At 47.0% G+C, this 22,446-nt stretch overlaps 1 protein-coding gene across 6 annotated transcripts in view; it reads left to right on the top strand.

Annotated features, from left to right (window-relative positions):
• CACNA1I (calcium voltage-gated channel subunit alpha1 I) overlaps positions 1 to 22,232 on the top strand; it is a 163,141-nt gene extending 140,909 nt beyond the window's left edge. For 4 of the 6 annotated variants that reach the window (XM_064702363.1, XM_064702362.1, XM_064702361.1 and 1 more), the window contains 15 exons: positions 333 to 458; positions 898 to 987; positions 1,397 to 1,589; positions 2,700 to 2,851; positions 4,575 to 4,684; positions 5,290 to 5,423; positions 6,141 to 6,211; positions 9,077 to 9,155; positions 9,712 to 9,833; positions 10,570 to 10,908; positions 11,516 to 11,662; positions 15,804 to 15,920; positions 16,290 to 16,458; positions 17,310 to 17,506; positions 19,221 to 22,232. In XM_064702363.1, the coding sequence (XP_064558433.1) occupies positions 333 to 458; positions 898 to 987; positions 1,397 to 1,589; positions 2,700 to 2,851; positions 4,575 to 4,684; positions 5,290 to 5,423; positions 6,141 to 6,211; positions 9,077 to 9,155; positions 9,712 to 9,833; positions 10,570 to 10,908; positions 11,516 to 11,662; positions 15,804 to 15,920; positions 16,290 to 16,458; positions 17,310 to 17,506; positions 19,221 to 19,925 (2,751 nt within the window). In that variant the 3' untranslated portion in view covers positions 19,926 to 22,232. The remainder of the gene's footprint in view (positions 1 to 332; positions 459 to 897; positions 988 to 1,396; positions 1,590 to 2,699; positions 2,852 to 4,574; positions 4,685 to 5,289; positions 5,424 to 6,140; positions 6,212 to 9,076; positions 9,156 to 9,711; positions 9,834 to 10,569; positions 10,909 to 11,515; positions 11,663 to 15,803; positions 15,921 to 16,289; positions 16,459 to 17,309; positions 17,507 to 19,220) is intronic. The other 2 variants (XM_064702364.1, XM_064702366.1) reach the window with 2 other exon arrangements.
• Positions 22,233 to 22,446: the final 214 nt, after the last annotated feature.

Here is a 22,446-nt window from a genome sequence, read left to right as displayed (position 1 = left end):
TTACTCTAGGGGACTGATTGGAAGATACTTTACTTTTTCCCTTTGTACCCAGAAAGGCTGCCTTAAGGGCTGTCATATGGTGGGCTTACAGTCACTGCTGCCCTGGAGCAATGGAGAAAGCTGAAAAGCCAAGTGTGAGCTTACAGGGGTGGTCTTGCCTCCTTTGCAATGGTTGAGCCCATACTGCACGTTGCGTTGGTGGTGTCCCTGTCATGCTCTATGTGGCTTGCAGTCTTGCAGGCCATGCAGCATCTTGGCAGCTTCTGTAGATCCCAGGGAGCATGGGGAGCCCTGTGGGGAAAGGGGCTGATGGGGTCACTCCCCTCCTGCAGCTTTTCAAGGGCAAGTTCTACCACTGCCTGGGAGTCGACATCAGGAACATCACCAACCGGTCTGACTGCGTGGCAGCCAACTACAAGTGGGTGCACCACAAGTACAACTTCGACAACCTGGGACAGGTGAGTTTGCCCACAGCTCCCCCCCCCGATGGGAACCCAACACAGGGTTTGTCTCCTCCCCAGGGAACAGATGCAGTGCCTGGAAAGCCAGAAGGGGCAGTTATTTGGCTTGCATGCCCATGCAGAAGCTGTGTCACTAGCTGGTTGGTATCAAAATGATACTTACAAGATGAGTGGGAAAGAAAAGTGGTGGCAGCAGAGAGCTTGATTTTCTCTTTTCTCCTGCCATGAAGCTGATGTTCTTCACAAACTCTCTCCTCTGGTGGGTCTGGCTGCACCCTGTCCCTGTCCTCCATCAGGGAAAGAGCAGGTTTTGATGTGTGCAGAGACACAGGAAGAGTATTGCAGTGCTGTGTGTATTAGAGCATAAACCCACAATAATTTTTTTCTGCCTGCCAAATGCACCTGCTCCACATCCGTTTTGCTTTATATGTTGCAGGCTCTGATGTCCCTCTTTGTTCTGGCTTCCAAGGACGGTTGGGTCAATATTATGTATAATGGACTCGATGCTGTGGCTGTTGACCAGCAGGTACATGGACTTTCTTGTGAAAGGACCTTTTCACTTTCCTTGTGCCTGTAAGGCAGAAGCATCCTTTAACATCCTGATTCAGTATCTCCCTCAAACCAAGAGTCCCTTCCAGGCCTCTTCTGAATCCTTTGCTCACCTGTTTGTAAGGGGTCATGGTCTTGTCTAGTCCACGCAGGAAGGTGTAGCTATGGCTATGCTGTGGGTGTCTGTGGTAGGGTCAGTGGGCCTTTATCTATTTGTAATGAAGAAATAATAATGGCATGTGTCTTTCTGGGCATGCTGGCTCCCTCCTGGCCCACTCATGGTTATTTCAATACCTTGTAAAGCAGGATCTGTTGGGCTGCCACCCACTGCACCCTATTCTTCTACTGCTAAGACAATGTCTGCCTCTGTTCTCCTCCCACTCCAGCCAGTGATCAACAACAACCCCTGGATGCTACTCTACTTCATCTCCTTTCTCCTCATCGTCAGCTTCTTTGTGCTCAACATGTTCGTGGGGGTGGTGGTGGAGAATTTCCACAAGTGCCGGCAGCACCAGGAGGCTGAGGAGGCGCGCCGGCGGGAGGAGAAGCGCCTGCGACGCTTGGAGAAGAAGCGAAGGAGTAAGGCACAGCCTAAGTGTTTGGTTGGTTCGTAGGCCAAGGTTTTCTGAGAAAAACCTTTTCCTCTTATTTTTCTTTCCCAATGAGCTGGTCTCCAAAATCCATCGCTCGTGGCCGTGCTCTCAGCCTTCCTCCCCGCACCACTGCTGTGTCACCACACACCTCACTGGGGTGGTCTGGGGAAGAGGGGTGGCTGAGGAGGTCTGCTAGGACTCCAGAGAAGGCACTGAGGAAGGGTTTTAGCACCCTGCTCCTCAGGAGATAACATACAAAAAACACCCCTGTGCACATGCTGACGAGCACTGTTGGCATGGGGCATGCACACATTGATGCGCTTCCTGTGCTTGGGGTAGAGTCCCACCTGGGCTTCCTGCAGCTCAGCTGGTGGTTGAAGAAGAACCTGGACAGACCATTCTTTGTGTTTAAACAAATCTTAATAAGAGGGGAAAAAAAAAAAAGAGGAAGATCCCTGTGTTTTGTGTCCCAGTGACCCCAGTGTTGCAGTGTCACTCCTTGGGATCTAAAACCCTCTGTGGTGAAGGAAACCTATTCCTAGTGTTTCTGTCCTGTTTTGTGTTACCTTTAGATAAAAATTGCTGAAGCATACTTGCTCCTGGAAATCATCCCTACTACCCAGACTTCCATTCACAGCCTATGGGCATGCTTTCCTTTCCTCTGCTCCAGTTTTCCCCTTCTCTCCTATAACACCCCAGGGCCTCTCCTTGAACCATCTGCTCCCTTTTATCAAGAGTGATCTTAATTTGTCAAGACATTAAATGCTGATTTAGCACCATTCCCACAAACACAGTCTAACAGATTTTTTTCCTAGTATTCTGTTCTTTGTCTTTTTTCCTATGTATTTTTCCCCATTTCTTCTTTGGGTGAGTTTTTTTTGGGTTTTTTGTTTGTTGTTGTTGTTTTTAATTTTTTCCCCCTTTCCCTATGTCCTTTACCTATTTTTTCTGGTTTTTCTCTCTCCCAACTACATTCCAATTTCTTTCAATGCCTATCACCAAGCTTACACCTTCTCCCTCCTCAGTGTTTCTTACCCATTTCTCTCTTTCTTCTGATTTCTTCCTAACTCTGCCCACATCCCTCTTTCCCCTGAAGAGGCACAGCGTTTGCCGTACTATGCTACCTACTGCCACATACGGCTCCTTATCCATTCGGTCTGCACCAGCCACTACCTGGACATCTTCATCACTTTCATCATCTGCCTCAACGTGGTCACTATGTCCTTGGAGCACTACAACCAACCTGTGGTGAGTGAGATCATGGAGAGAAGTCCTGCCTCCAGACAGTGCCATTTTGGTACAGCTCTCTGGTGACCGCTGCCCACCAGCATAAATAGGACACTTGGGTGTCTCTAAAAACTACTGTTAAAGTTTGGTAGGAATTAGTTTTGTAGTAGACAAATTTGTGTGAAGATTTTCATGTGTATCCAGAAAGGTAGTTCCTATTCAGACACTTGTTATCCATTAAAATCCATAGAGAGAAAGTGTCTGAGCAAAAGTCAAGCCCCTAGAAAGCATGGTACAATTAAGTCTCTGTGCTTTATATTAGTAAGTGGATATGTGGGTCACCCAAATTTAGCTGCCTGCTCTGCTTTTTATTTTTCCTTTGTTCCTAATAGGAGTGGTGGAATCAGCAGTGTCCTGGGAACTTCAGGCTTTGCATCAGATTTCCAAATCTTAGCCCAATTCCCCTGCTATGTGGCCTCAGCTGAGAGAACCAGAGGGGCTGGTTGCATGTCATGGGATGGTCCATCTTTACCAAGCTCCCTTTTCTTCATAAGAAAAACTGCAGGGCCAAAGTGCTGAGCAAAGCATCTCTCAGCTGCAGGGTGTGGTTCCAAATACAGCACCTTGGAGGCCAAATAAGTTTTTCACTTTGCTTGGGTACAGACCATGTACTTCTCAGTGTTCCTGGCAAAGCTGCAGATTCTTTTGGCGGGAAAAATGTATCCTGCACATATCAAAGGAGCCTTCTACCTCCATTTGTAGATAGAGCATTCATCATGACATCTGCCCAGCAACATTTCAGTTTTCTCTTCAGAAGACCCTTGGTTTAGGTGACACCTCTGATGTCTGAACAGAATGTCTGAGGTAACTCAGGCTTTGATCAGGGGCTGAATCTGTCCTCATTAAAATCTATTGCCAGGCTCCTCCTGTTTCCTGCCCATCTTGCCCAACTGCCCAGCTCTCATCTTTCCCTAGATGGTGCCCAGTTTTATATTTCAGGAACTCTCAACCTTTATCTGTTGGTGTCTTCACATCAGATCTTTGCTCCTCAACAAGTTACTAGTCTTCCTTACTCTTCAGCTCCTTTCCCTGGAACACAGCTCCACCCAAGCCAGCCTGCTGTCAGGCTCTGTTAAACAATCTTCTCAAAGCACTTCAAACCCTTCCAGTACAAAATGCCACCAAAAGCTGCCCACTGCTCACACTGGTTCTTGGTGGTCGTGAAGGGGCAGCCTGTAAAAGAATCAGAAATCAAACAGCTCAGAGATGTGATGTGCTGGCACCAGACCAAGGCACAGCAGAGATGACCTGAATCCACACCCAGAGTAGCCTCTGTGCTTCACTCCTGGTTGATAGCTATGCCAGTGCCATTAACAATGTGTCACTCAGGTGGCACAGGCTACTGGCAGAAGAAAAGCCTGATGGCATTTTGTGGATTCTCTTGCAATAGCCTCCTCCTCCTGATTATGCTGAACAGTACAGAAGAAAGGAGCAGTAACTGATCCTCAGAACTGGTCCCATCTCTGATGAGCAGAGGGGCTGGCTGGTGGTTGCCCTTAGTAGGCGACCTCCACATTCAAGTAGGTAGGAAGCGTGGGGCCACTTCCCCACCCCACCATAAATATCTGGGGCAGCTTCTGCACCCAGGATGAGTTCCTGGCACTTAGGAGAGTCCCCCACACAGGGGGGTTATGTGTTTGATGTTGCTTTTGCCTCAATTCTTTTCCTTCTCTTTCTGTGGCAGTCCCTGGAGACCGCCCTCAAATACTGCAACTACCTGTTCACCACTGTGTTCGTGTTTGAGGCAGTCCTCAAGCTGGTGGCATTTGGTCTGCGACGATTCTTCAAAGACAGGTGAGCAGAGGGTTGTCAGCTGTGGCTGTGGGACAGCTGGGTTTGGGGTAGAAGTTTGGGGATGGGGCCCTATTTAGACCATGAAATGGTGGCAGAGTGCTCTGACTGCCTCCCAGTTCTGCACCGCATGGACCTCACCTCATCCTCCACAAGGTGCAATGCCTAGGCAATAGCAAGAGTTGTCCAAAAATTGCCTCTTGGTTGCAGTCTGCTGGTTAGGCTAGAAAGCAAAGGAGATGAGGTTAGAGCGAGACATTTTTTTTCCTGCCCTTGAGGCAAACTGTGAGCATGCAAAAGCAGAACATATATAGCAAAGTTGATTCAAGGTAGTAAGGCCGTGAAAAGCTGAGCCCATTAGTCAAAGCGTAGCGCCATAGTAACACAGCTCCTTGCTTTAAAATCAGCCTGGCTTGCCTCTGGCTGCTCAGGGTGTGTGCAAAGTGAATCTCTGTTTCTCTGGAAAAGCCCATATAGGCTGACTCAGAGTGGGCCTTGAACTCATGCGTAAGGAAATGTTTAGGATGAAGTGGAGACAAGTACCTTTCTTTTTCAGGAAAGTGGAAAAACTCTATCTTCGTTTATTCTGTTCAATTTTTCTCCTAAAGGTGGAACCAGCTCGATCTGGCCATTGTGCTGCTGTCTGTCATGGGCATCACATTGGAAGAGATTGAAATCAACGCTGCTCTCCCAATTAACCCCACTATCATCCGGATCATGAGGGTGCTGCGAATCGCCCGGGGTGAGAGAGACGCTGGCCAGAGCAGGGTGCATGTGGCCATCGAGTGCAGCTTGGTGCCACGACTCATTGAGCAGTGGCTGTAAAGTTGTGAGCTTGCCCTGCCCCCAGCCCTCGAGGAGCCTCTGGGATGTCCTTCATCACATCCCAGCAGGGATTCTAGGATCTAGGATAGCCCAGAAGCTCAGGCTTTCTGGTTCCCTGGGAGATGAAACACTGGGAGGGTGGGCAGATCATGTGAGAGCTGAACCTTCTCTGTTACTCATTTCTGGGGCAACTATAGTAGTGGTGTGGGGAGCAGAGGCCACTGAGCAGGTTGAAATTTGTGAGGTAAGGGGGTGGCCAAGGTGTGACAAGATGGCATAACAGCAATGGCTGAAGGGAGAGAAACTGATGGAAGGAAAAATCAAAGCAGAAGGACAATTAGGACACACATTCCTGGGAAGAAGCATGTGGCTGGAGTGTCTGGGTGAAGCAGAAGCAACCCAACAAACACGGGTGGCAGAAAGAAAATATTTAGTAAAAAGGATGTCAGCTTGAAGAGAAAGAACAACTGGGGTTGTACCATCAAAAGCAAGAAGAGAAATGAGGGGAAAATCCAGTTTTTCTACGGGAACGAGATACAGGACATCTGTCTTGTGCTACTGTTATTAGTAAGTCACACAAAGGATGCCTCTGAGCTCAGTCTGACTGACACTTCTCTTGTGCTTGTTGTGGCAGTCCTGAAGCTACTGAAGATGGCCACAGGAATGCGAGCGCTGCTGGATACAGTTGTTCAAGCCCTGCCACAGGTAAAACATTTTCCCAACAGACTCTCCTCTTCTGTCCCTTTTCCCAAAGGGTTGATTCTTGTGGGGTCTCAGAGGTGGTGTCTACAGTGGTGTGTAGGCAACTGCCTGCAGGTCATGTCCAAGTTCTTGTGTCATTCCTGTGGTTACAGCTCACCTCACATCTCTCTTCTCCAGCATGTGAAAAAAATAAGGCTTGACCCCTGGATAAGGGTAGGTTTCTTCCCTTCATGCCTAGCTAGTGTCTAACTGTTTGCAACTAGTCCTTGGCTCCTTTCTCCGCTCTCCATAAGAAGGAAAGAATGATTGGAAGCCATTTCAGGACGAAAGGACATCTTTCCATCACTGCAGCTCTCACCCTTCCCCGAATGTGTCACCTTTTCCCTCCTTTTTCATTTGCACTCTCCTTTTCTAGCCAGTGCTTCCCCCATTCCTACTTTTTCTTCTTTCCTCCTCCTGGATCCCTTTGTGTTTCTGAGCAGCTCATGCATGAGAAGCAGTGACACGCTGTGTTGTGGCTCACACAGCCGGCAGTTAAGTGTCTGCTGCAAGACATCGAGACAGAAGGATCTCATGAGCTGTGAGTGGCAGCTGCTCCCAAACGAGATGCTGACACCGTGCTTTACACAGGCTTCGAGCCCACTGTGAGCATCCTCCATGATGGATGAGCAGTCAGGGAGTCTGGTCCCCTTCCTTTTGGATTGTTGGGGGAGAATTGTTAAGCAAGGAGTAATGGCACCAAGTGGCTCTGCCGATCATACATCAGACCAGTCCCTTGGCAGGCCCTGAGAAGGCAGCTCTGCTGTGTGATATCAAAATGCACAGGCATTTGTCAGTTGATTTATCAGCTAATGTGCCAGTGCTGGTGAGTGATGATGAGCTGGGAATCAATCTGAAAACAGCGTGAGTAGTTACCCAGGGAATTTACTTCTGGTGTGGGTGACAATAAATGTCAATCTGAATTAGTGGAATATGATGGCACAAAAGTGAAAAGGAAACTCTGTGATCTTTTATGGATCCTGAGCTCTGTCTGGTCTTCCATGCTTTTTATTAAGCAATATTTATTTGTGATTTATTATAATAATAGTAATAACAACAATATTAATAATTCATTTGTAGGATATACAACATCATTCAGGATAGTTGTGGGCTGAGATACACTGGACAATAGAAGGAAGGGGAGATAAAGGATGGTCTTAGTGCAGGCAGATCTGGAATGTAAATTTTTATTAGTTTTTTATTAGCTCTGCTGCCACAGACTGGCTCAGTGCAGCTTCTTTGCACCTTGCTCTTTTCCATTCCAGGAGCCACAACAGACGATTTTTCTCAGGAAAGGATCTGGGACAGAGCAGGTCTTCAGATCCAGTGTCTGCATGTCTGTGGCATGTTTATTCTGAAACCCAGATAAATGCACACAGATATTAAGAAATAGTATCCAGAAACGGTTGGTAAGAGGACTCTGCAATATATTTGCACTTAAATGATGAGATTCAACTTCTACCCCCAAAATACAGATAATAAATAAGGGAGGAAGAAATATTCATATCCCTGTCATGTAGACAGAAAAACAGAGTCATCAGACAGTAAAGTGTTTTGCTCAAGATGGCAAAGAACACAGCTGGGACCTGTGAGTCTCTGTTTCTGGTCCTAGCCAAAAACCACAAGTATATTGTTCCACACTTTCTCGTTTTTGATTTTTCCCATTTGCCTACAGCTCCTTTGCTAACCAAGTTTGTAAGCCAGGTTTTTGGAGGTCAGTAATACCTGCCTCAAAGCAAGCAGATACCTGAAAGTTTGGTCTCTAGGTATTCCCTGGAAGATAATAACAAGCAGTACTTAATCCCTCCAGTATCAAAGCCTATGACTTCCTATTGAGTGGCTTTTGCTGCTTCCTATAACAGGTTGGCTTTGATTAATAAAGTTGTGTAGCAGGGATAAAAAAATCCCTCCATACTTATAGTTGCGTAAAAATCTGAACTTCAAGGTCTAAAATCCACCAGTTTCAGCGTTAAAAGAATGAATCTAGTCTCCATATTTTATACACTGGGTCTTCGGGGGACAATTGAATTATCTGTAATATTATTCTCTAAGATTTATTGGCTTTGCCAAAAGAAGTAGTTTAAAATAAGCTGTCCTTTCCCTTGCACTTTCTCCTCTTCCTGACCTTTTTCTTTTTGTTCCTAGAGCACAGACTCAAATCAGGGATTTTGGCTTGCTAATGGCATACAAGGCATCTCCAGTTGTCCTGTTTCAATTCCCTTCCTGTCTTTGTTACACCGCAGCAATTCTTAATAGTGAATAGAGCTTTAATTTTAAAGAGCCCTTTGGAAATGTAGTCCTTAGCTAAGTTTTATTAACTTCCTTTTCTTAACGCCCTGTAGACACAGACCCAGCAGTGTGCTTTCACAGCATTTACTATGGTGTCTAATTTAGTCATCAGAAATAATTCCTTCCAGTGAGTATATAGGGAGCCAGGATGTGGCAGTCCAGGGGAGTGGGTGGGCTGAATAATTTATTTCTCTCCTGAATTTGGATGGCACAGCAGTTGCAATGACTAAATTAGATTCCTGAAGTGATGCTCCTAACGTAGGCCCAGTGACCACATGCATTCAGACCAGAAACTGTTTGGTGTGTCAAAAAAACCCATTAAGTCCTTAATTTTTCCATGCCTTCTCTTCCCACCTTCCTGCTCCTCCCCCAGCCCTGATGGCAACTGGATCCATCATTGAACATTTCTCAACTGTTGAGCAATTGTTTGGTTGCATTTGTATACCAGGATTTCACTTCCTTCAGACCTGGAAATGCAGAAACATTTTCTGTACAAATGAAATAGACTTTGGGATAGGCTGATGGTGCCTTTGCTTTTAGGTGGGAAACCTTGGACTCCTTTTCATGCTCCTCTTTTTCATCTACGCTGCTCTAGGAGTGGAGCTCTTTGGAAAATTGGGTAAGTCTCAAGCAGACCATGCTTCAGTGTGAGCCACAGATATGTTGGCTAGGGTTTCTCAAAATCAGAACTCTTCAATTAAGGGACTGAGTTATTTGATGCACTTCATTCTCCCTTATGCATAATTGATGTAAGAGGAATTTCCCTCTAAATTGTTATCCTAACAGGCTAACAAAATAAGAGCAGCCTCCGTTTTCTCTTACATTCTTAAACATTTGCTTTTCCTGCACTCTGTCCCTAACATTGCATTCAAGATTACAATAAAAAGTTTGTAAAATCTTATTTACATCTCTTGCCATGGAATATTGGTCAAGAAGAAAGGCAGGACAATGACATGCTGGGAGGATCCCCCTTAGCAGCAGTTACATTGCCTGATATCCTGGGGCTGGGCCATCATGGATTTTTCCAGACTGATAGCTAACAGCCAACTGTTGGGCAGAGTGCTGACACCATTCACTACCTGAGCTCTTCAGGTTGTGAGTCCATGTTGTTGGTCTCAGGGCTGGTAGTGTGTCCTCTCCTGAGTGTTGCGCCCTGCACTCCCCTTGTTTTTCAGTGTGCAACGATGAGAACCCCTGTGAGGGCATGAGCCGCCACGCCACCTTCGAGAACTTTGGGATGGCCTTCCTCACACTTTTCCAGGTGTCCACGGGTGACAACTGGAACGGGATCATGAAGGTAACTGGGACTTGGAGGCAAGGATCTCCAATTTGTGGGGAAAGAGAAATTCTGATGTGTGGTCTGTTCAGCAGAGGTTGGGCTAGCAAAGGGAAGGGGAACCGAACACAGAAGCTGGGTTGCTAGATAAGGTCCCTGCTTGGTCCAGAGTCTCTCTTCCCACTATGGTAACTCATGCTTTGGACACATCTAGTCCTGGAGACATCTGATTGAGAAAAGTGCCAATTTTCCTTGGGAGGAACAAGAAAATCATTTAGGCTGAGGGAATATCCAGTGTAGTCAGGACTGCACAGGACATGTGTGTTGGACACGGCACTCATCTGCAGAGCTACCAGGAAAACACAAAATAAATACTTCCTTCAGAGGACGTGGAGAAAGGAAAGTTCTTTCATCACAAATGGTGCTTTTGAGAATAGATGGGAGAAGGCAGTACCAGCCTGCTCATTTTTGGTCTTGTTTACATATGTGGGGCTATGGTGGCAGCAACATGTCATGGTCTGAAAGTTTGCTTCATATGCCTTTGGATGGTTTTGCTCTGAAGCAAACAGCATATGAACAGAGAGTATCCTAGATTCTTTGGGGAATTATGCCAAAAGACATGGGGTGACAGAAGTGTCTGCCTTTTTCTTTCTATTAGCATCAGTGTTTTTTGACAGAGAGAACAGCCAAGTTTCTGTTCTTACTTTAGTCTTTCCTTCCTTCCATGGTTCCTTCTCAATCCCAACTTCCCCTCAAGGATACCTTGCGTGACTGCAGCCACGATGACCGCAGCTGTCTCAGCAACCTGCAGTTCATCTCCCCACTGTACTTTGTCAGCTTTGTGCTCACAGCCCAGTTTGTCCTCATCAACGTGGTGGTAGCTGTGCTCATGAAACATCTCGATGACAGCAACAAGGAGGCCCAGGAGGATGCAGAGATGGATGCTGAGCTTGAGATGGAAATTACTCACGGACTGTGCTCCCACAAGTCAGGCTCTCCAAATTCAGGACAGGGAAAAGGAGCAGGAACAGGAGGAGGTGGTGGTAGAACAGAACCCGAAGGACATCTGTGCATGAGATGTTACTCTCCAGCCCAGGTGAGTACACCTTTGAACTTACTAACCAGATTGCAGCAAGGAGCTGTGGGCATTAGCTGGGCAGCTCAGATGATTCAGGGCTTAGCAGTAGCAGAGTCTTCCACGTCAGGGTGAAAGGTTTGCTTTCAGCAGTAGACTTCTGAGTTGATAGGATCATGTAGGGACAAGGCTATGACAGCAGTGTGTCCTGTTCATTGTCATCATGGTGTAGGAACCTGAGGGCCAGCACAGGAGGGATGGAGCAGATCAGCTAAAGGTGTGACAGGAGCAAATTTGAGAGGGAAGCTCAGGAGAAGAGTGCAGGAGAAATGGCAGATCAAGAGTGAGTGACTCCAGCAGAGCTGGAAGGGAGACGTGAGCACTGAAAGTGAGTGAAGACTGTCCCTCCTTATTATTTCTTTTTTTTCATTGAACTCTGGCACCTTTACACACCTTGTGGAGCAAATGTTTCCCCCAGTGACCCTGTGCAAGTACCTGCAGAACAAGATGCTGCTCCAGATGAGTCAGGGTGGAGAACCCAACCCCAAATTCACATGAAACTTGAAAGCAAAAAACTCGACATTCTTAAAATGATCTCTCCCATCCTCCCCCCTTTCTTGTCCCCTAGGAGAACTTATGGCTGGACAGTGTCTCTTTAATTATTAAGGACTCCTTCGACGGGGAGTTAATGATCATCGATAACCTATCGGGCTCCGTCTTCCATCATTACTCCTCGCCGGCCATGTGCGAGAAGTGTAACCATGACAAGCAAGAGGTAACCTGCGTACGAGGATGTGTGAGGGGACTCTTCCCCCCAGACCTGCACACCCACGGGCCCGCAGGTCGTCCCATGTGTGCTCCTCGCTGTAGATTGTGTAGACAGTAGAGCTTGTGGACCTGTGTTTGTTATCTGTTGTGAAGTGCTGGTACTGCCTCTAGTACAGGCCTGCCCTCCTCAGCCACACGTGGATGTTTGAGGTGGTGGAAAAGTGAGATGTGACAGGACTCGTGTCAGGAGGGACTGAATGACCTGTAGAGAAATGACTGTGAAGGCATCCCTTGGCAGCTCTTGTTGTGTTCAATTCTGCAAGAAAAGTCTAGGTTCAGGCTCACATTGGATAGAGGACTGTAAGGATCTCACCCCAATGAGACCACTCAGGAGCAATTCAGTGGGAGATTCAAGGTTGTGTTTTGTCCTCATTTTAAGCATGTGCTTGCTTATTCCCTATTGAGGCCAATCAGTTAAGCACATGTTTAAATGCTTTGTTGAATAGAGTTTTTGAGCAAGGATTGGTTTGTGTTGAAAACCAGTTCATTAGTTTGAGCAAAAACGAAATAAAAGTGAGCCCACTGAAAAAGTTTGTTAGCTGACAAATGGATTGTTGGCTAAGAGCAGGACTAAATGGCTTATTGAGCTACTAAAGTTGGTAGAGGCTTTGGAAAACTCCTTCCTAAGCAATTAGTCTTTTCAGGTTGAGAAAAAATAGGAGGAGCAAAATAGTCTGGGAAGAGTTAGGTGAGTAGCAGAACTAATTTGGTTCTGAAATAATTTTATTGTATGTAGGTGCTCTGATTTTGTGTGGTCAGACCTGTAGCAGTAGTGTGGCTCTTCTGAAATTGGTACATCAGTGGCAAACTTCACCCTCTCTTTCCCGGTAACTGACTGGATATGTTGTTATAGCTTATAAAGAAACAAGGGAAACTTGGGGAAGGAGCTCTTACTGGCAGATCATTCTATGCATGTTTGAAGAAAGCAATATTTTTTTTGCTCTCTGATGCCTAGTTCTGATGCTCTGATATTTTTTCAGCTTCTCAGCTGTCTGCTTTTCCCCATTGCTTCCTTTTGAAACTATCAAAATGCAAATATTGCTGTAGTTTATCCTTATTGAGACACTTTGCAAATGAATTCTGCATTAATGCAACCAAATAACTAGTTTTCAATTAACTGCAATTTTCACTGCTTTGCTTAAGTCTTTATGTTCAGCAATTGGTGCTCAGCTTTCTCAGCAAATGAGGTCTAAGGCAGTCCAGAATGATTGCCCCCAAGTCATTTGCAGCTAGTTTGGTACATTTGAAAACCACACAGATAGTCTTCAGTATCCCGCCTACGAGTGAAGACAACAACCCATTTTCTTACCTTTCCAGCAAAGAAGCTAGATTAGCAAAATCTTCAAATGCAACCCACAGCCAGAGCAAAGAATTTGATGTAATTATCACAACTGAAAAATTATTCTTAGATCATACTTTCTAATAGGTGTTATGGAGCCATAAATTACTTTCAAAAATGATATTTCAATACATCTAAAATGTGGAATTGAAAAGAACTTACCTATGCAAGAACGGGTTTAGTAATAAAATACAGATGCTTTATTTTGGATTATATGAGTCAAAATGATACCTTAGGATTTTAAGCCAGGACTGACCATGATGTTCTCATCAACTTTCAAAGTAGAAAAAAGAAATTGAGGAAATTTAAATGGTAAATCACTACATGGAGTCATAGCTAACATCACCAATGCACAGAGTCATTAAATTATACTGTACTCTGGTACATCAACATACCCAAATGAGCATTGTACACAAACTGAATTGTACAGTCCCAGAAGCAATTGACAGCAATTTATATAGGCAAAACTATTTATCCAGTGCTCTTAAGTGTGTGTGTGTTAGAAAAAACCAATATGCTTACTGTCCACCCAATCAGCCTTAAACCACCCTTCTGACAAAAATCACATATTAGGTAGAAATGTCCCCTCCAATTTCATTGGTAGTTCAATTCACCAAGATGATGAGCACAGCAGATGGACACAGCATTTAATGTTAATATGTGCTAAGCTTTTTGTGTCATTGAGCAGAAGTGCTCAGTGGTTTTCCCAATTATGCTCCTGATACTTAATTTTCAAACCAATTATTTGTACAATGAAGGATTGTTGTGATCGTGGGTCTGTTCCTAAAGATATATCTGCAAGTAGTTGTTTTCTAAGGGATGTGTGTGCATTGTTCAGTATCTCAGGCTGATGCTCCTGGCAGGTTTCATGGATTGGGATCTATTCAACAGCCCTTTCTTCCTCACTGCAATTAAAATTGTCTTTTTGTTCCTCATCTTTAGTCAGCAGATTTAAAAATATTCTGCTGTAAGGGAAGCAAAAAGATCAGAACCTCCTTTTTTCATGGTGCTAAACTCTTCTCTTGCCATTTCTATCCTTTCACTCTTGGGATGGTTGACAGACTTCTGTACATGGATGTCTGAAGTGTGTTTAGCCACATAGGAGTTTGTCAGTGAGCACCAGTGAAATATGTTTTCACACCTGCAGTTTATTTAGGTTATGACATTGTTGACTGCGGGTTTTATGTAGATCTCAGGGTGGTCAGAATTTTCAAGCAAGTGGTTCAGTGACAAAAAGGCTGTTCTGGCTTTTGTTGAAATCCTTCTTTATGGATGGCAAAGGTAGTCACAGATGCTACCACATGTCATGCTCGCGTCTCTACAAGCACAGCTGTAAGGCTGCTTTGGTGTAGCAGGCACTTGGGAGAGTAATAGATGAGTACACACATTAAGTGGCATGAGTGAAGACTGTGCTTCTCTGCAGGAGTTGTTGCTGACTGGTGCCCGTGTAGCATCCCTGGCATAAGTTCATTGTGGGCTCTCTGTGTGTTCGCGCTCTGAGGAGCAGATGTTGGTTTTGGGCCCTCTCCATGGTTGAACAGCACCATGTTCCTGTGTCAGAATAACACCTCAAACAAGGATGTCATTTGTGCACTTTATTTAAATCCAGCTTCAGGTTTTCATTCTGTTTGTTTAAAGTGCATTATCCCTCAGATGGAGACCTCTTCCCGTCTCTGGCATTGTCAGAAGCCACTAAACTTCCAGCTTGAAAGTCATCTCTCCAAATGTTTCACCTGCTGTCATGGTGCAAGAGCTGTAGCTGCCTCTTGCAAACACAAACACATGGCCAGAAGCTGTCCCGACTGAGACAACCCAGAATACAGCTCTCAAGACTTAGCTGCTGGTGGTGCAAACTTCTGGCACTCCAGAGACCAGTGATGGAAATCCAAGCACAGGAGGGACAGATTAACTGCTTAGGCTGGTAGAAAAAGATGCTTTTCAGGCATTGTGAGAAACAGTTGTCAAGCAGAAGGGAGGAAAAAAGGATGGGAGAGGGTGGTATGAAACAGGCCAAAAGATGAAGCAAGGTCAGGCATGGGACTGGAGCAAAGCTGAAGCACAAGAATGAGAGAAATGCAGTGGTCAGACTTGCTTTCAGAAAGCAGAGCTCAAGTGTGGGTGTGTGGGAGGGGACTGAGTTCAGAGATGGAGAACAGAATGGAAGACGGTGTTAGGTAAGATCTTGGGTAGGTTAGAGGAGAGGGGAAAGGCAAGATGCAGGAAAGCTGGAGAGGAACAGGGTTTCAGTAATGAAGGTAAGAGAATATGAAAAGCATGATACTGGCATGGATTGCAAAAGGCATGACTTTCCCTGGAATGAAAGCACCTTCATGTTTAAGCAGGGCTGTCTGTGGTGCCTTCAGAAAGAAGGGTCCACTCCTTATCGCTCAGCAGAGCCAGCTGCCCTGTCACCAGCCTGAGGGACCCCTCTGCCTGCCTGGCTTTATTTGCAGGGCCTTGGGCCAGCTGTACCGCTCTGACAGACACAGGACTCATTCCTCCAATTCTGGCACTAGAGGAGCATGGACTGGTAGCAGCCTGCTTGCAGATCATATATTCAACCTTTCTTTAAAAGTGAATTCTCCTGCCCAGCCCAGCTATGGGTTAGGCAGCTCCTGATATATCCAAGGAATATAACCTAAAATTGATTTTGGGTCTACAGGCTCTCACTTATCCACCATCAACAGTGTGACTGCTTGAAATGTGGATTCCAGGCATGACCTGTGACAGCTCCTTTCCCTTCCTGCAGGTCCAGCTGGCTGAAATGGAAGCATTATCCCTCAACTCAGACAAGTCCTCTTCCATCCTTCTAGGAGATGAGTCAGACAATCAAAACACTGCTCAGCTGAATCCTAAGGAGATCAAGGTTAGCCTCAGTCAGCCATGGCATCCTACACCCTGTGCTGTACTTATGCCCCTGCTCATTTCAGGTGTTCTGTATTCATCCAGGTGTCCCTGCTGAGCAATATAATTCTGGTCATTTTTCAAGAGCTTCTCCATAGAGACATACTGTGGAGTAGGATTTGAGGAGAACAAAAGAATACATGTATTTGAAAGTTCTCTTCACTACTGTTAGTAACTTCCTCTGAATTAGTCAAAAGGCGATTTGGGCTGGAAAATTGAGCATCTCTTAGCTAGGTTGAAGTTATTATCAGAATCTTCTTCTTGAGGCATTGAAAAGTCTGCTTGATCATCTTCCATTAAATTTCACTTTGTCCTCGCTTATTTTTTCTAGCAGGATGGCCAGGACAACCCTGACTCCACTGGGGCAGACAATCTGGGGGAATGCCTGCTTCCAGCATCCAGTGAGGATGGCTCTACAAACCCAGAGAGTTACCTGTGTGAAATGGAGAATATACCTTTTGACTCAGTTCAGTCTTGGCTAAAGCATGAAAGTAGCAAAGGTGAGCAAGGCTCTCATTCTCCAGGTCTGCTGAAACTGTGGGTTGGCTCAGCTCTGATTTTCTCCTGCTTTCCCTCTGCCAGGGGGAGAGTTAATATGACTTGGGGTTACACTAACCAAGATTTAGCTTTCAGCTTGTTAATTTGCTTCAGGAATGGGGGGAGGAGCAGTTCCTTCATTTTTGTTGCTAGTTTTTATATCTTCCCTCACACATGACTGTGCAATACTGTGACAGTGCTGATCTCCATTTGCAGCAGTGCACAGTCAGAAGAAAGTGGGGACAGATTCTCCTGACATGCCAGCTGGATGAACTGTGCTCACTCAGCACAGAAAAACTCTGCTGCCCCCTGAGACCAAGTAAAGGTTCAGGGAACACATAACACATGTCTGCCCTTGGTGGAAGTGCTCCAGTTCTACTCTTGAGCATGCCCTGGTCTCCTGTGGTCCCCAGCTTTCCCAAACCACCATTTAATTTTTCTCCCTTCATCCCTTGCATTGCTAGGATCTGGGATGAATGTCCTCTGGCAGCAATACATACTTGAATCAAGGCAATATAGCTCAGCATTTCTCTGTGAGAGCAACAGCAGAGCTGGCCTGTTACCTTAGGGCTCTGAGCTGTGTTAGGCCTGCCTGATCTGGTGCAGGTTTTTGTGCAAAAAGTGGAATCCTTAGTCTGAACACCAGACTGAGGCTTCTTGGCCAGGAGTGCATGTTCCTGAATATCCTTTGTTCACTGGATCTGAGACTTTGCTCAGTGCAATAGCAGCAAAGGCACAAAATAAAATCAGAGGACTCTTCAACTTTTTTTTTCTTCTATTTCTGTTCTCCTCCCTTTTCTTTTGATGCTGTCAGTCCCTCCCAGCCCCTTCTCTCCAGGTGCATCTTCCCCTCTGTTACCTGTGCCAACAGAATTTTTCCACCCAGCCATCTCTGCCACCCAAACAGGGCCTGAGGAAGTCTCATGTCCACACAACCTTCCTAAGATCTCTCTGCAAGGCTCGTGGGCGTCACTGAGATCTCCAGGTGTGAACTGCTCACTTCTCCATCAGGTGAGGAACCCTGCTCCTGTCTGCTAGGAAAACTCAATTTTCACATCCCACCCAAACAAGAGGGGGCTGAAGAAGGAGGAGGGCAGAGGAAGGAGAGAGGCAGCTGTGCTCGCAGGCTGGGTAGCCTGGATAACCTGGGTCTGTAGGAGGAGCTCAGTGGACTGCAGAATACAGAAGGGTAGGGGAGGAGAGAGGGTAGTACAGCAAAGTGGTCTTGGATAGCTCTCACCCCATGAAGTCATTTGTTCTTCTGCTTTGGATCAACAAATAGTTTGACAGCTGCAGTGGGCCCCACATGAAGATTAAATCACATCACTCTGTAGCTCCCCCCTGGCTCCCTGGCTCTGGGTGTGCTGCAGACACCTGTATGCACAGCAGCCATGGTGTGGGCCAAGGAGGTGACAGCTGCACAGCCTCCTCAGGTCCCCTTAACACTGTGACTCCAAATCATGCTCCTTCTCTCTTGGAACAGCTGCATCCTCCACATCCCTGAGTGCCCATCCACACACTGTGTCCCTAAGCTCACTGTTTTGCACTGCCCACTTAACTCTCACGCCCCAGAAAGGTGCCATCTCTTTCTGAAAAGGCAGCTATGTCTCTCTAACAAAAGAGAAGAATACAAGCACTGGGGGGATGTCAGGTGTCTCTGAAGTGCAGAGATTAAAGCCCAGTAGAAATCCCTGTTATTGTTCTTGGAAGATATTTCATGAACAGGGGCACTCTGTTCCAGACAAACTGAAAAAATAAAATCAGGTGTTATTCAGCTATATATGACAGACACTGTTGGCGCAATACAAATGTGTATAAATTCACCAAGGATAAATTTAGCCTTGGTCTGAGATTGAGTCGTTGCAGTGTTGAAACCTCTGCTAAAATTGACACAAAAGAGGTAGAGCCCTGGAGCTGGCACACCACTGGGACAAAAGTACTGAATTGTTGTAAAGGAGAAATTAGTAAACTTCTGATTATTTTACACAGACTGTGTTGAATATCTATGGAGACTGCTTCAGGAGACTGCTTCCAGTCCTACATGCATCAATCCCAGTGCAGTGTCCCAGTGATGGATCACACAGTGCAGACCAATTTCCTAGAAACAACTAAAATGCAGCTTCACTAGATGAGCCCTGATACAAGGAAATTAAGACTGCGCCTTTGTACCCTAAATGCAAGGGTAGCTCCTGCTAGTGCTGGTCAAAAGACCCATGGGGCCTCTTTTCTCTCCCCAGATACTGCTGATTTTTTTAAATGAGAGGAGGTCTGCACAGAAGCTCCTTGATTCCTGTGCACCTGACAGATGTGTCCCCATGTGTGTGGCAGGTTTATAGGCAAGCCATGAGGGAGGACCCACAGGGAACCTTTGCTCTGGTGCCTCCTGGACCATCAGTGCTCAGGGAGAGCAGTGGTGGGTGCTGCAGGGCTCAGACACAGCATCCCTTCCCTCTGGTGGAGCACTTCTTGTGGGAGGGTAGATTCATCCTGAATCCTTTGCTCCTCCTTGCCCAGAAAGAAATCCCATGGCAGGCTGCACGGCTAGTGCTTTGAAGCACTGGTTGGTTTATGGCTCCCTTCCCACGGAAAGAAGAGAGGAATAGAGTTTTCCCCCTTTCTGTAATGGTGGCTTGTTTTCACACCTCAAAGTACCCCTTTACCAATAAGGCAAAGTCTCTTGCCCATCTCCTTCCTGAGCACTGTGTTTTCGTGCTCCGCTCCCCAGCCCCCCGAGAGCGACACGTCGCTGGACAGCCGGAGCAGCAGCTCGGCCGGCAGCCTGCAGACCACGCTGGAGGACACCAGCCTCAACCTCAGCGACTCTCCGCACTGCGCCCTGGCCCTGCCGGTGGCCCTGTGCCCCGTGCCGGCGCCGGGCACCCAAAGACCCCTGGCAGCGGCCCTGTCCCCCGCCTCCCGCCGCCGGAGCCTGCGGGGCCGCGGGCTCTTCAACCTGCGGAGCCTGTGCCGCCACCAGCGCAGCCACAGCAGCGGCGGCAGCACCAGCCCCGGCTGCACCCACCACGACTCCATGGACCCTTCGGACGAGGAGGGGGCGGGCAGCAGCCTGCGCGGCGGGGGCAACAACAGCGAGCCCTCGGAGACGCTCAGCAGCCTCTCGCTGACCTCGCTCTTCTCGCCGCCGCCGCCGGCGCTGAGGCTGGTGAAGAAGTGCAGCAGCACCAGCAGCCTGCAGGCCAGCCCCTCGCCCCGCCGCCCCGCCGCCCACCACGCCAAGCCCTTCTACACCGTCGACCCTCGGGGCTTCCTCTCGATGCCCTCCTGGGTGACGGACTTCTGCAAGGACACCCCCTCGGCCAGGGAAGGAGAGGAGCCGGGTGGCCCCGGCAGACTGGGGACAGGGGGCCGCAGCTCCCCGCTCCCTTCCGAGCTGGAGCTGGGGGACGGAGTCAGCAAGAGGAACAGATGAGGGTCCCTGAGGTGCAGGGAGGGAGCATTCGGCCGCTGGCATGGGGAGCATGTTTCACTAGCTTCTCCTTGGCAGCAATTCCAAAGGATTTGCAAGAAAAAGAAAACAGGCAAACAAAAAATTATAAATATATATATATATACGTAAATATATATATATATATAGATATATATATATAAAATAAATATTCTGGTACCGTACCTCAGAGGTGTGGGAGAGTGCAAGCAATACGGGAACAGTCCTGCCTGAGGGCAAGACCTGGGCCATGACCCCAGAGACTATAGTGACAAGAAAAGGCCATGGGGCTGGCAGGGACAGGACCCTCCAGCCAGGTGACTGCTACGTGGCAGCTGTTCAGTTATATACATATACATATATAGAGAGATCGATTTATTTATTTTTTTTACTGAGAGATTATGAATTCCAGAAAGTGCTAAGGAGGAACAAGAGAATGGGGGGCCTGAGGGAGCTGCTACACCAAACTGTGAGAGTGGGGTGAAGGGAAGCAGGGGTAAGCAGCAAGAGAAGAGCATCTGGGGCTTGCCTGGTGTGTTTCTGGGAACTTCTTTATTGTCCATGCTTCCATTTCCAAGGTTAAAAATTGTGGGCCAGATCTTCAGGATGAGCGTAAATTGGCAAAACATGCTGTTGGTGTAAAGCAGCAGAGTTCTGGCTTGAGGTGAATTCATGCTGATTTACAGCAGGTGAAAATCTGGCCCCAGCAACAGAGAAAAGCAAATAGCCATGGACCACAGGGAAACGTTTTGAGGTGAAAAGCCTTGCTTTGAAGGGAATGTGTGAACACAGCGGGCATGCTCATAGAAGGAGAGATGGAGGCTACATGGCTTATTTTTGTTGTTGTTTTGTGGATTTGGTTTTTTCATTTTCCAAAGAAGGAAAATTACAAAGGGAAAAAATTTGCAAGGCTCATGGGGATATTTGAAGTGGGAGAAGTAGGCTGGAAGGGAAGGGGGATGTAAAAAGGGGAGAGGAAATTGAACTTTTCCCCCTTTTATTTGCAGTAATTGTGATATTATATTTTAGAAGCCCAAAGGTGCAAAAATTATCCCTAGAGAAACCTATCTGTTATTTTTGTATCTATAGCTATATATATTAAAAGAATACAAAACCTAGAATATTAGAAAAGACATAAAAGCAAAGGGGGCTTCAACAACATAAAACACAGTCTGTCCCTTGACTGAGGGCTAACCCTGTTCCAAGTTCCAGTGGGAAGACCCTGCAAGGACATCCTCAGCTCAGTGGTGGTTGTCTCCTCCCTAGCATCATCCTCCGGCATTTTCCTGGTTTGCATCAGTGTAGCTGGGACCAGAGTCCTAATCAGTGCCAGCCATGGGCATGGAGAGCAGCGAATATTGATTGGAAAGTGTGTGTGTGTTTGTGTGTGCATGGCATTGTGAGGATGCTGATGTGTGCTGTGCCCAGGCCAACTGGCTCACCAGCTGGAGAGATGGGTGAGAGGGACAGGGAGAGCTGCAGCTCTCCTTGTGTCTGCCTTGCAGGGCAGTGGGAGTGGGGAGGATTTTGGAGAGTGAGGGCAGAGCGACCCTCAAACCATGACCTGCCTCAGGATCCAGGATTCTGTTCAGCATCATCCTCTCCCAGCATGGTTGCAACAAGGCTTCCAGAGGCTGCAGCCCTCCTTGCTTTTCCAGTGGTACAACTGCGCAAGTCTCCTTCCTGGCAGGGCCAGCCTGGATCTCCTCCTGAAGCAACTCTAAGGCTTTGTGCCCTTCCCAGATTTGCAAGTGGGTAGGAAAACCCAACCACCCAAGGGGAACAAAGGATTTTGGATGTCATGTCCCACCCCAGGGATATTCCACTCAGGTGTGTCAGAGAAGACAGACTGGGAAGGGCAGCAGGGAGATGATAGCAGCCTAATGGAGACAAATGTTTAGAGTACTGAGGAGAAGGAGCAGGGCTCCCTGTCCCATTTTTTTCCATCAGACCAAGAGGGCCTCTGCAGCTCCCCCAGAGGTCTCCCAGCTGGCATGTGAAGCATTGTGAAGAGGGCAGCACAAAAGATATTCTGATTTTATTGTGACCTGACTTTAAAGCAGCTGCTGCATCTTACAAACCAGGGTTGTAAACAGTGAGCACATCACTTGGGGCCAGCAGCCAGGAAAAGGATGATTACTGTGGGGACTTAATTCATTTGCTCTGTTGCAAGTGTGCATGCTGACTGCAGGGAGGTCAGACCTGTGAGTAGGGGACAGGAGAGCCTGGGTCCTTGTCCTTGCAGAAAGATGCAAATACAGATTTATTAAAGCAATAATAAGGGTCTTTAAATGCTTTTTTTGCACTGGTGGTTCTTTGAGTGAGTTGCCCCTGCTCGCTGTCCTGTGGGCAGAGAGGAGGGACACGACATATGGTTTCACATCCTCAGGGAAGGAAGTCAGTCCCTAAATGGCTGAACCATGAACTTGGGTTGCACAAGGCTTCGACCCAAACCCAGAGCTGCTTTGAAGCCAGAGGCAGGGTTTACCAGAAAACCCAAAGAGTT

This window comes from Zonotrichia leucophrys, chromosome 1A (genome assembly GCF_028769735.1).
Source record: "Zonotrichia leucophrys gambelii isolate GWCS_2022_RI chromosome 1A, RI_Zleu_2.0, whole genome shotgun sequence".
Taxonomy (NCBI): Eukaryota; Metazoa; Chordata; class Aves; order Passeriformes; family Passerellidae; genus Zonotrichia; species Zonotrichia leucophrys.
This window is presented reverse-complemented; position numbering and strand designations above follow the sequence as displayed.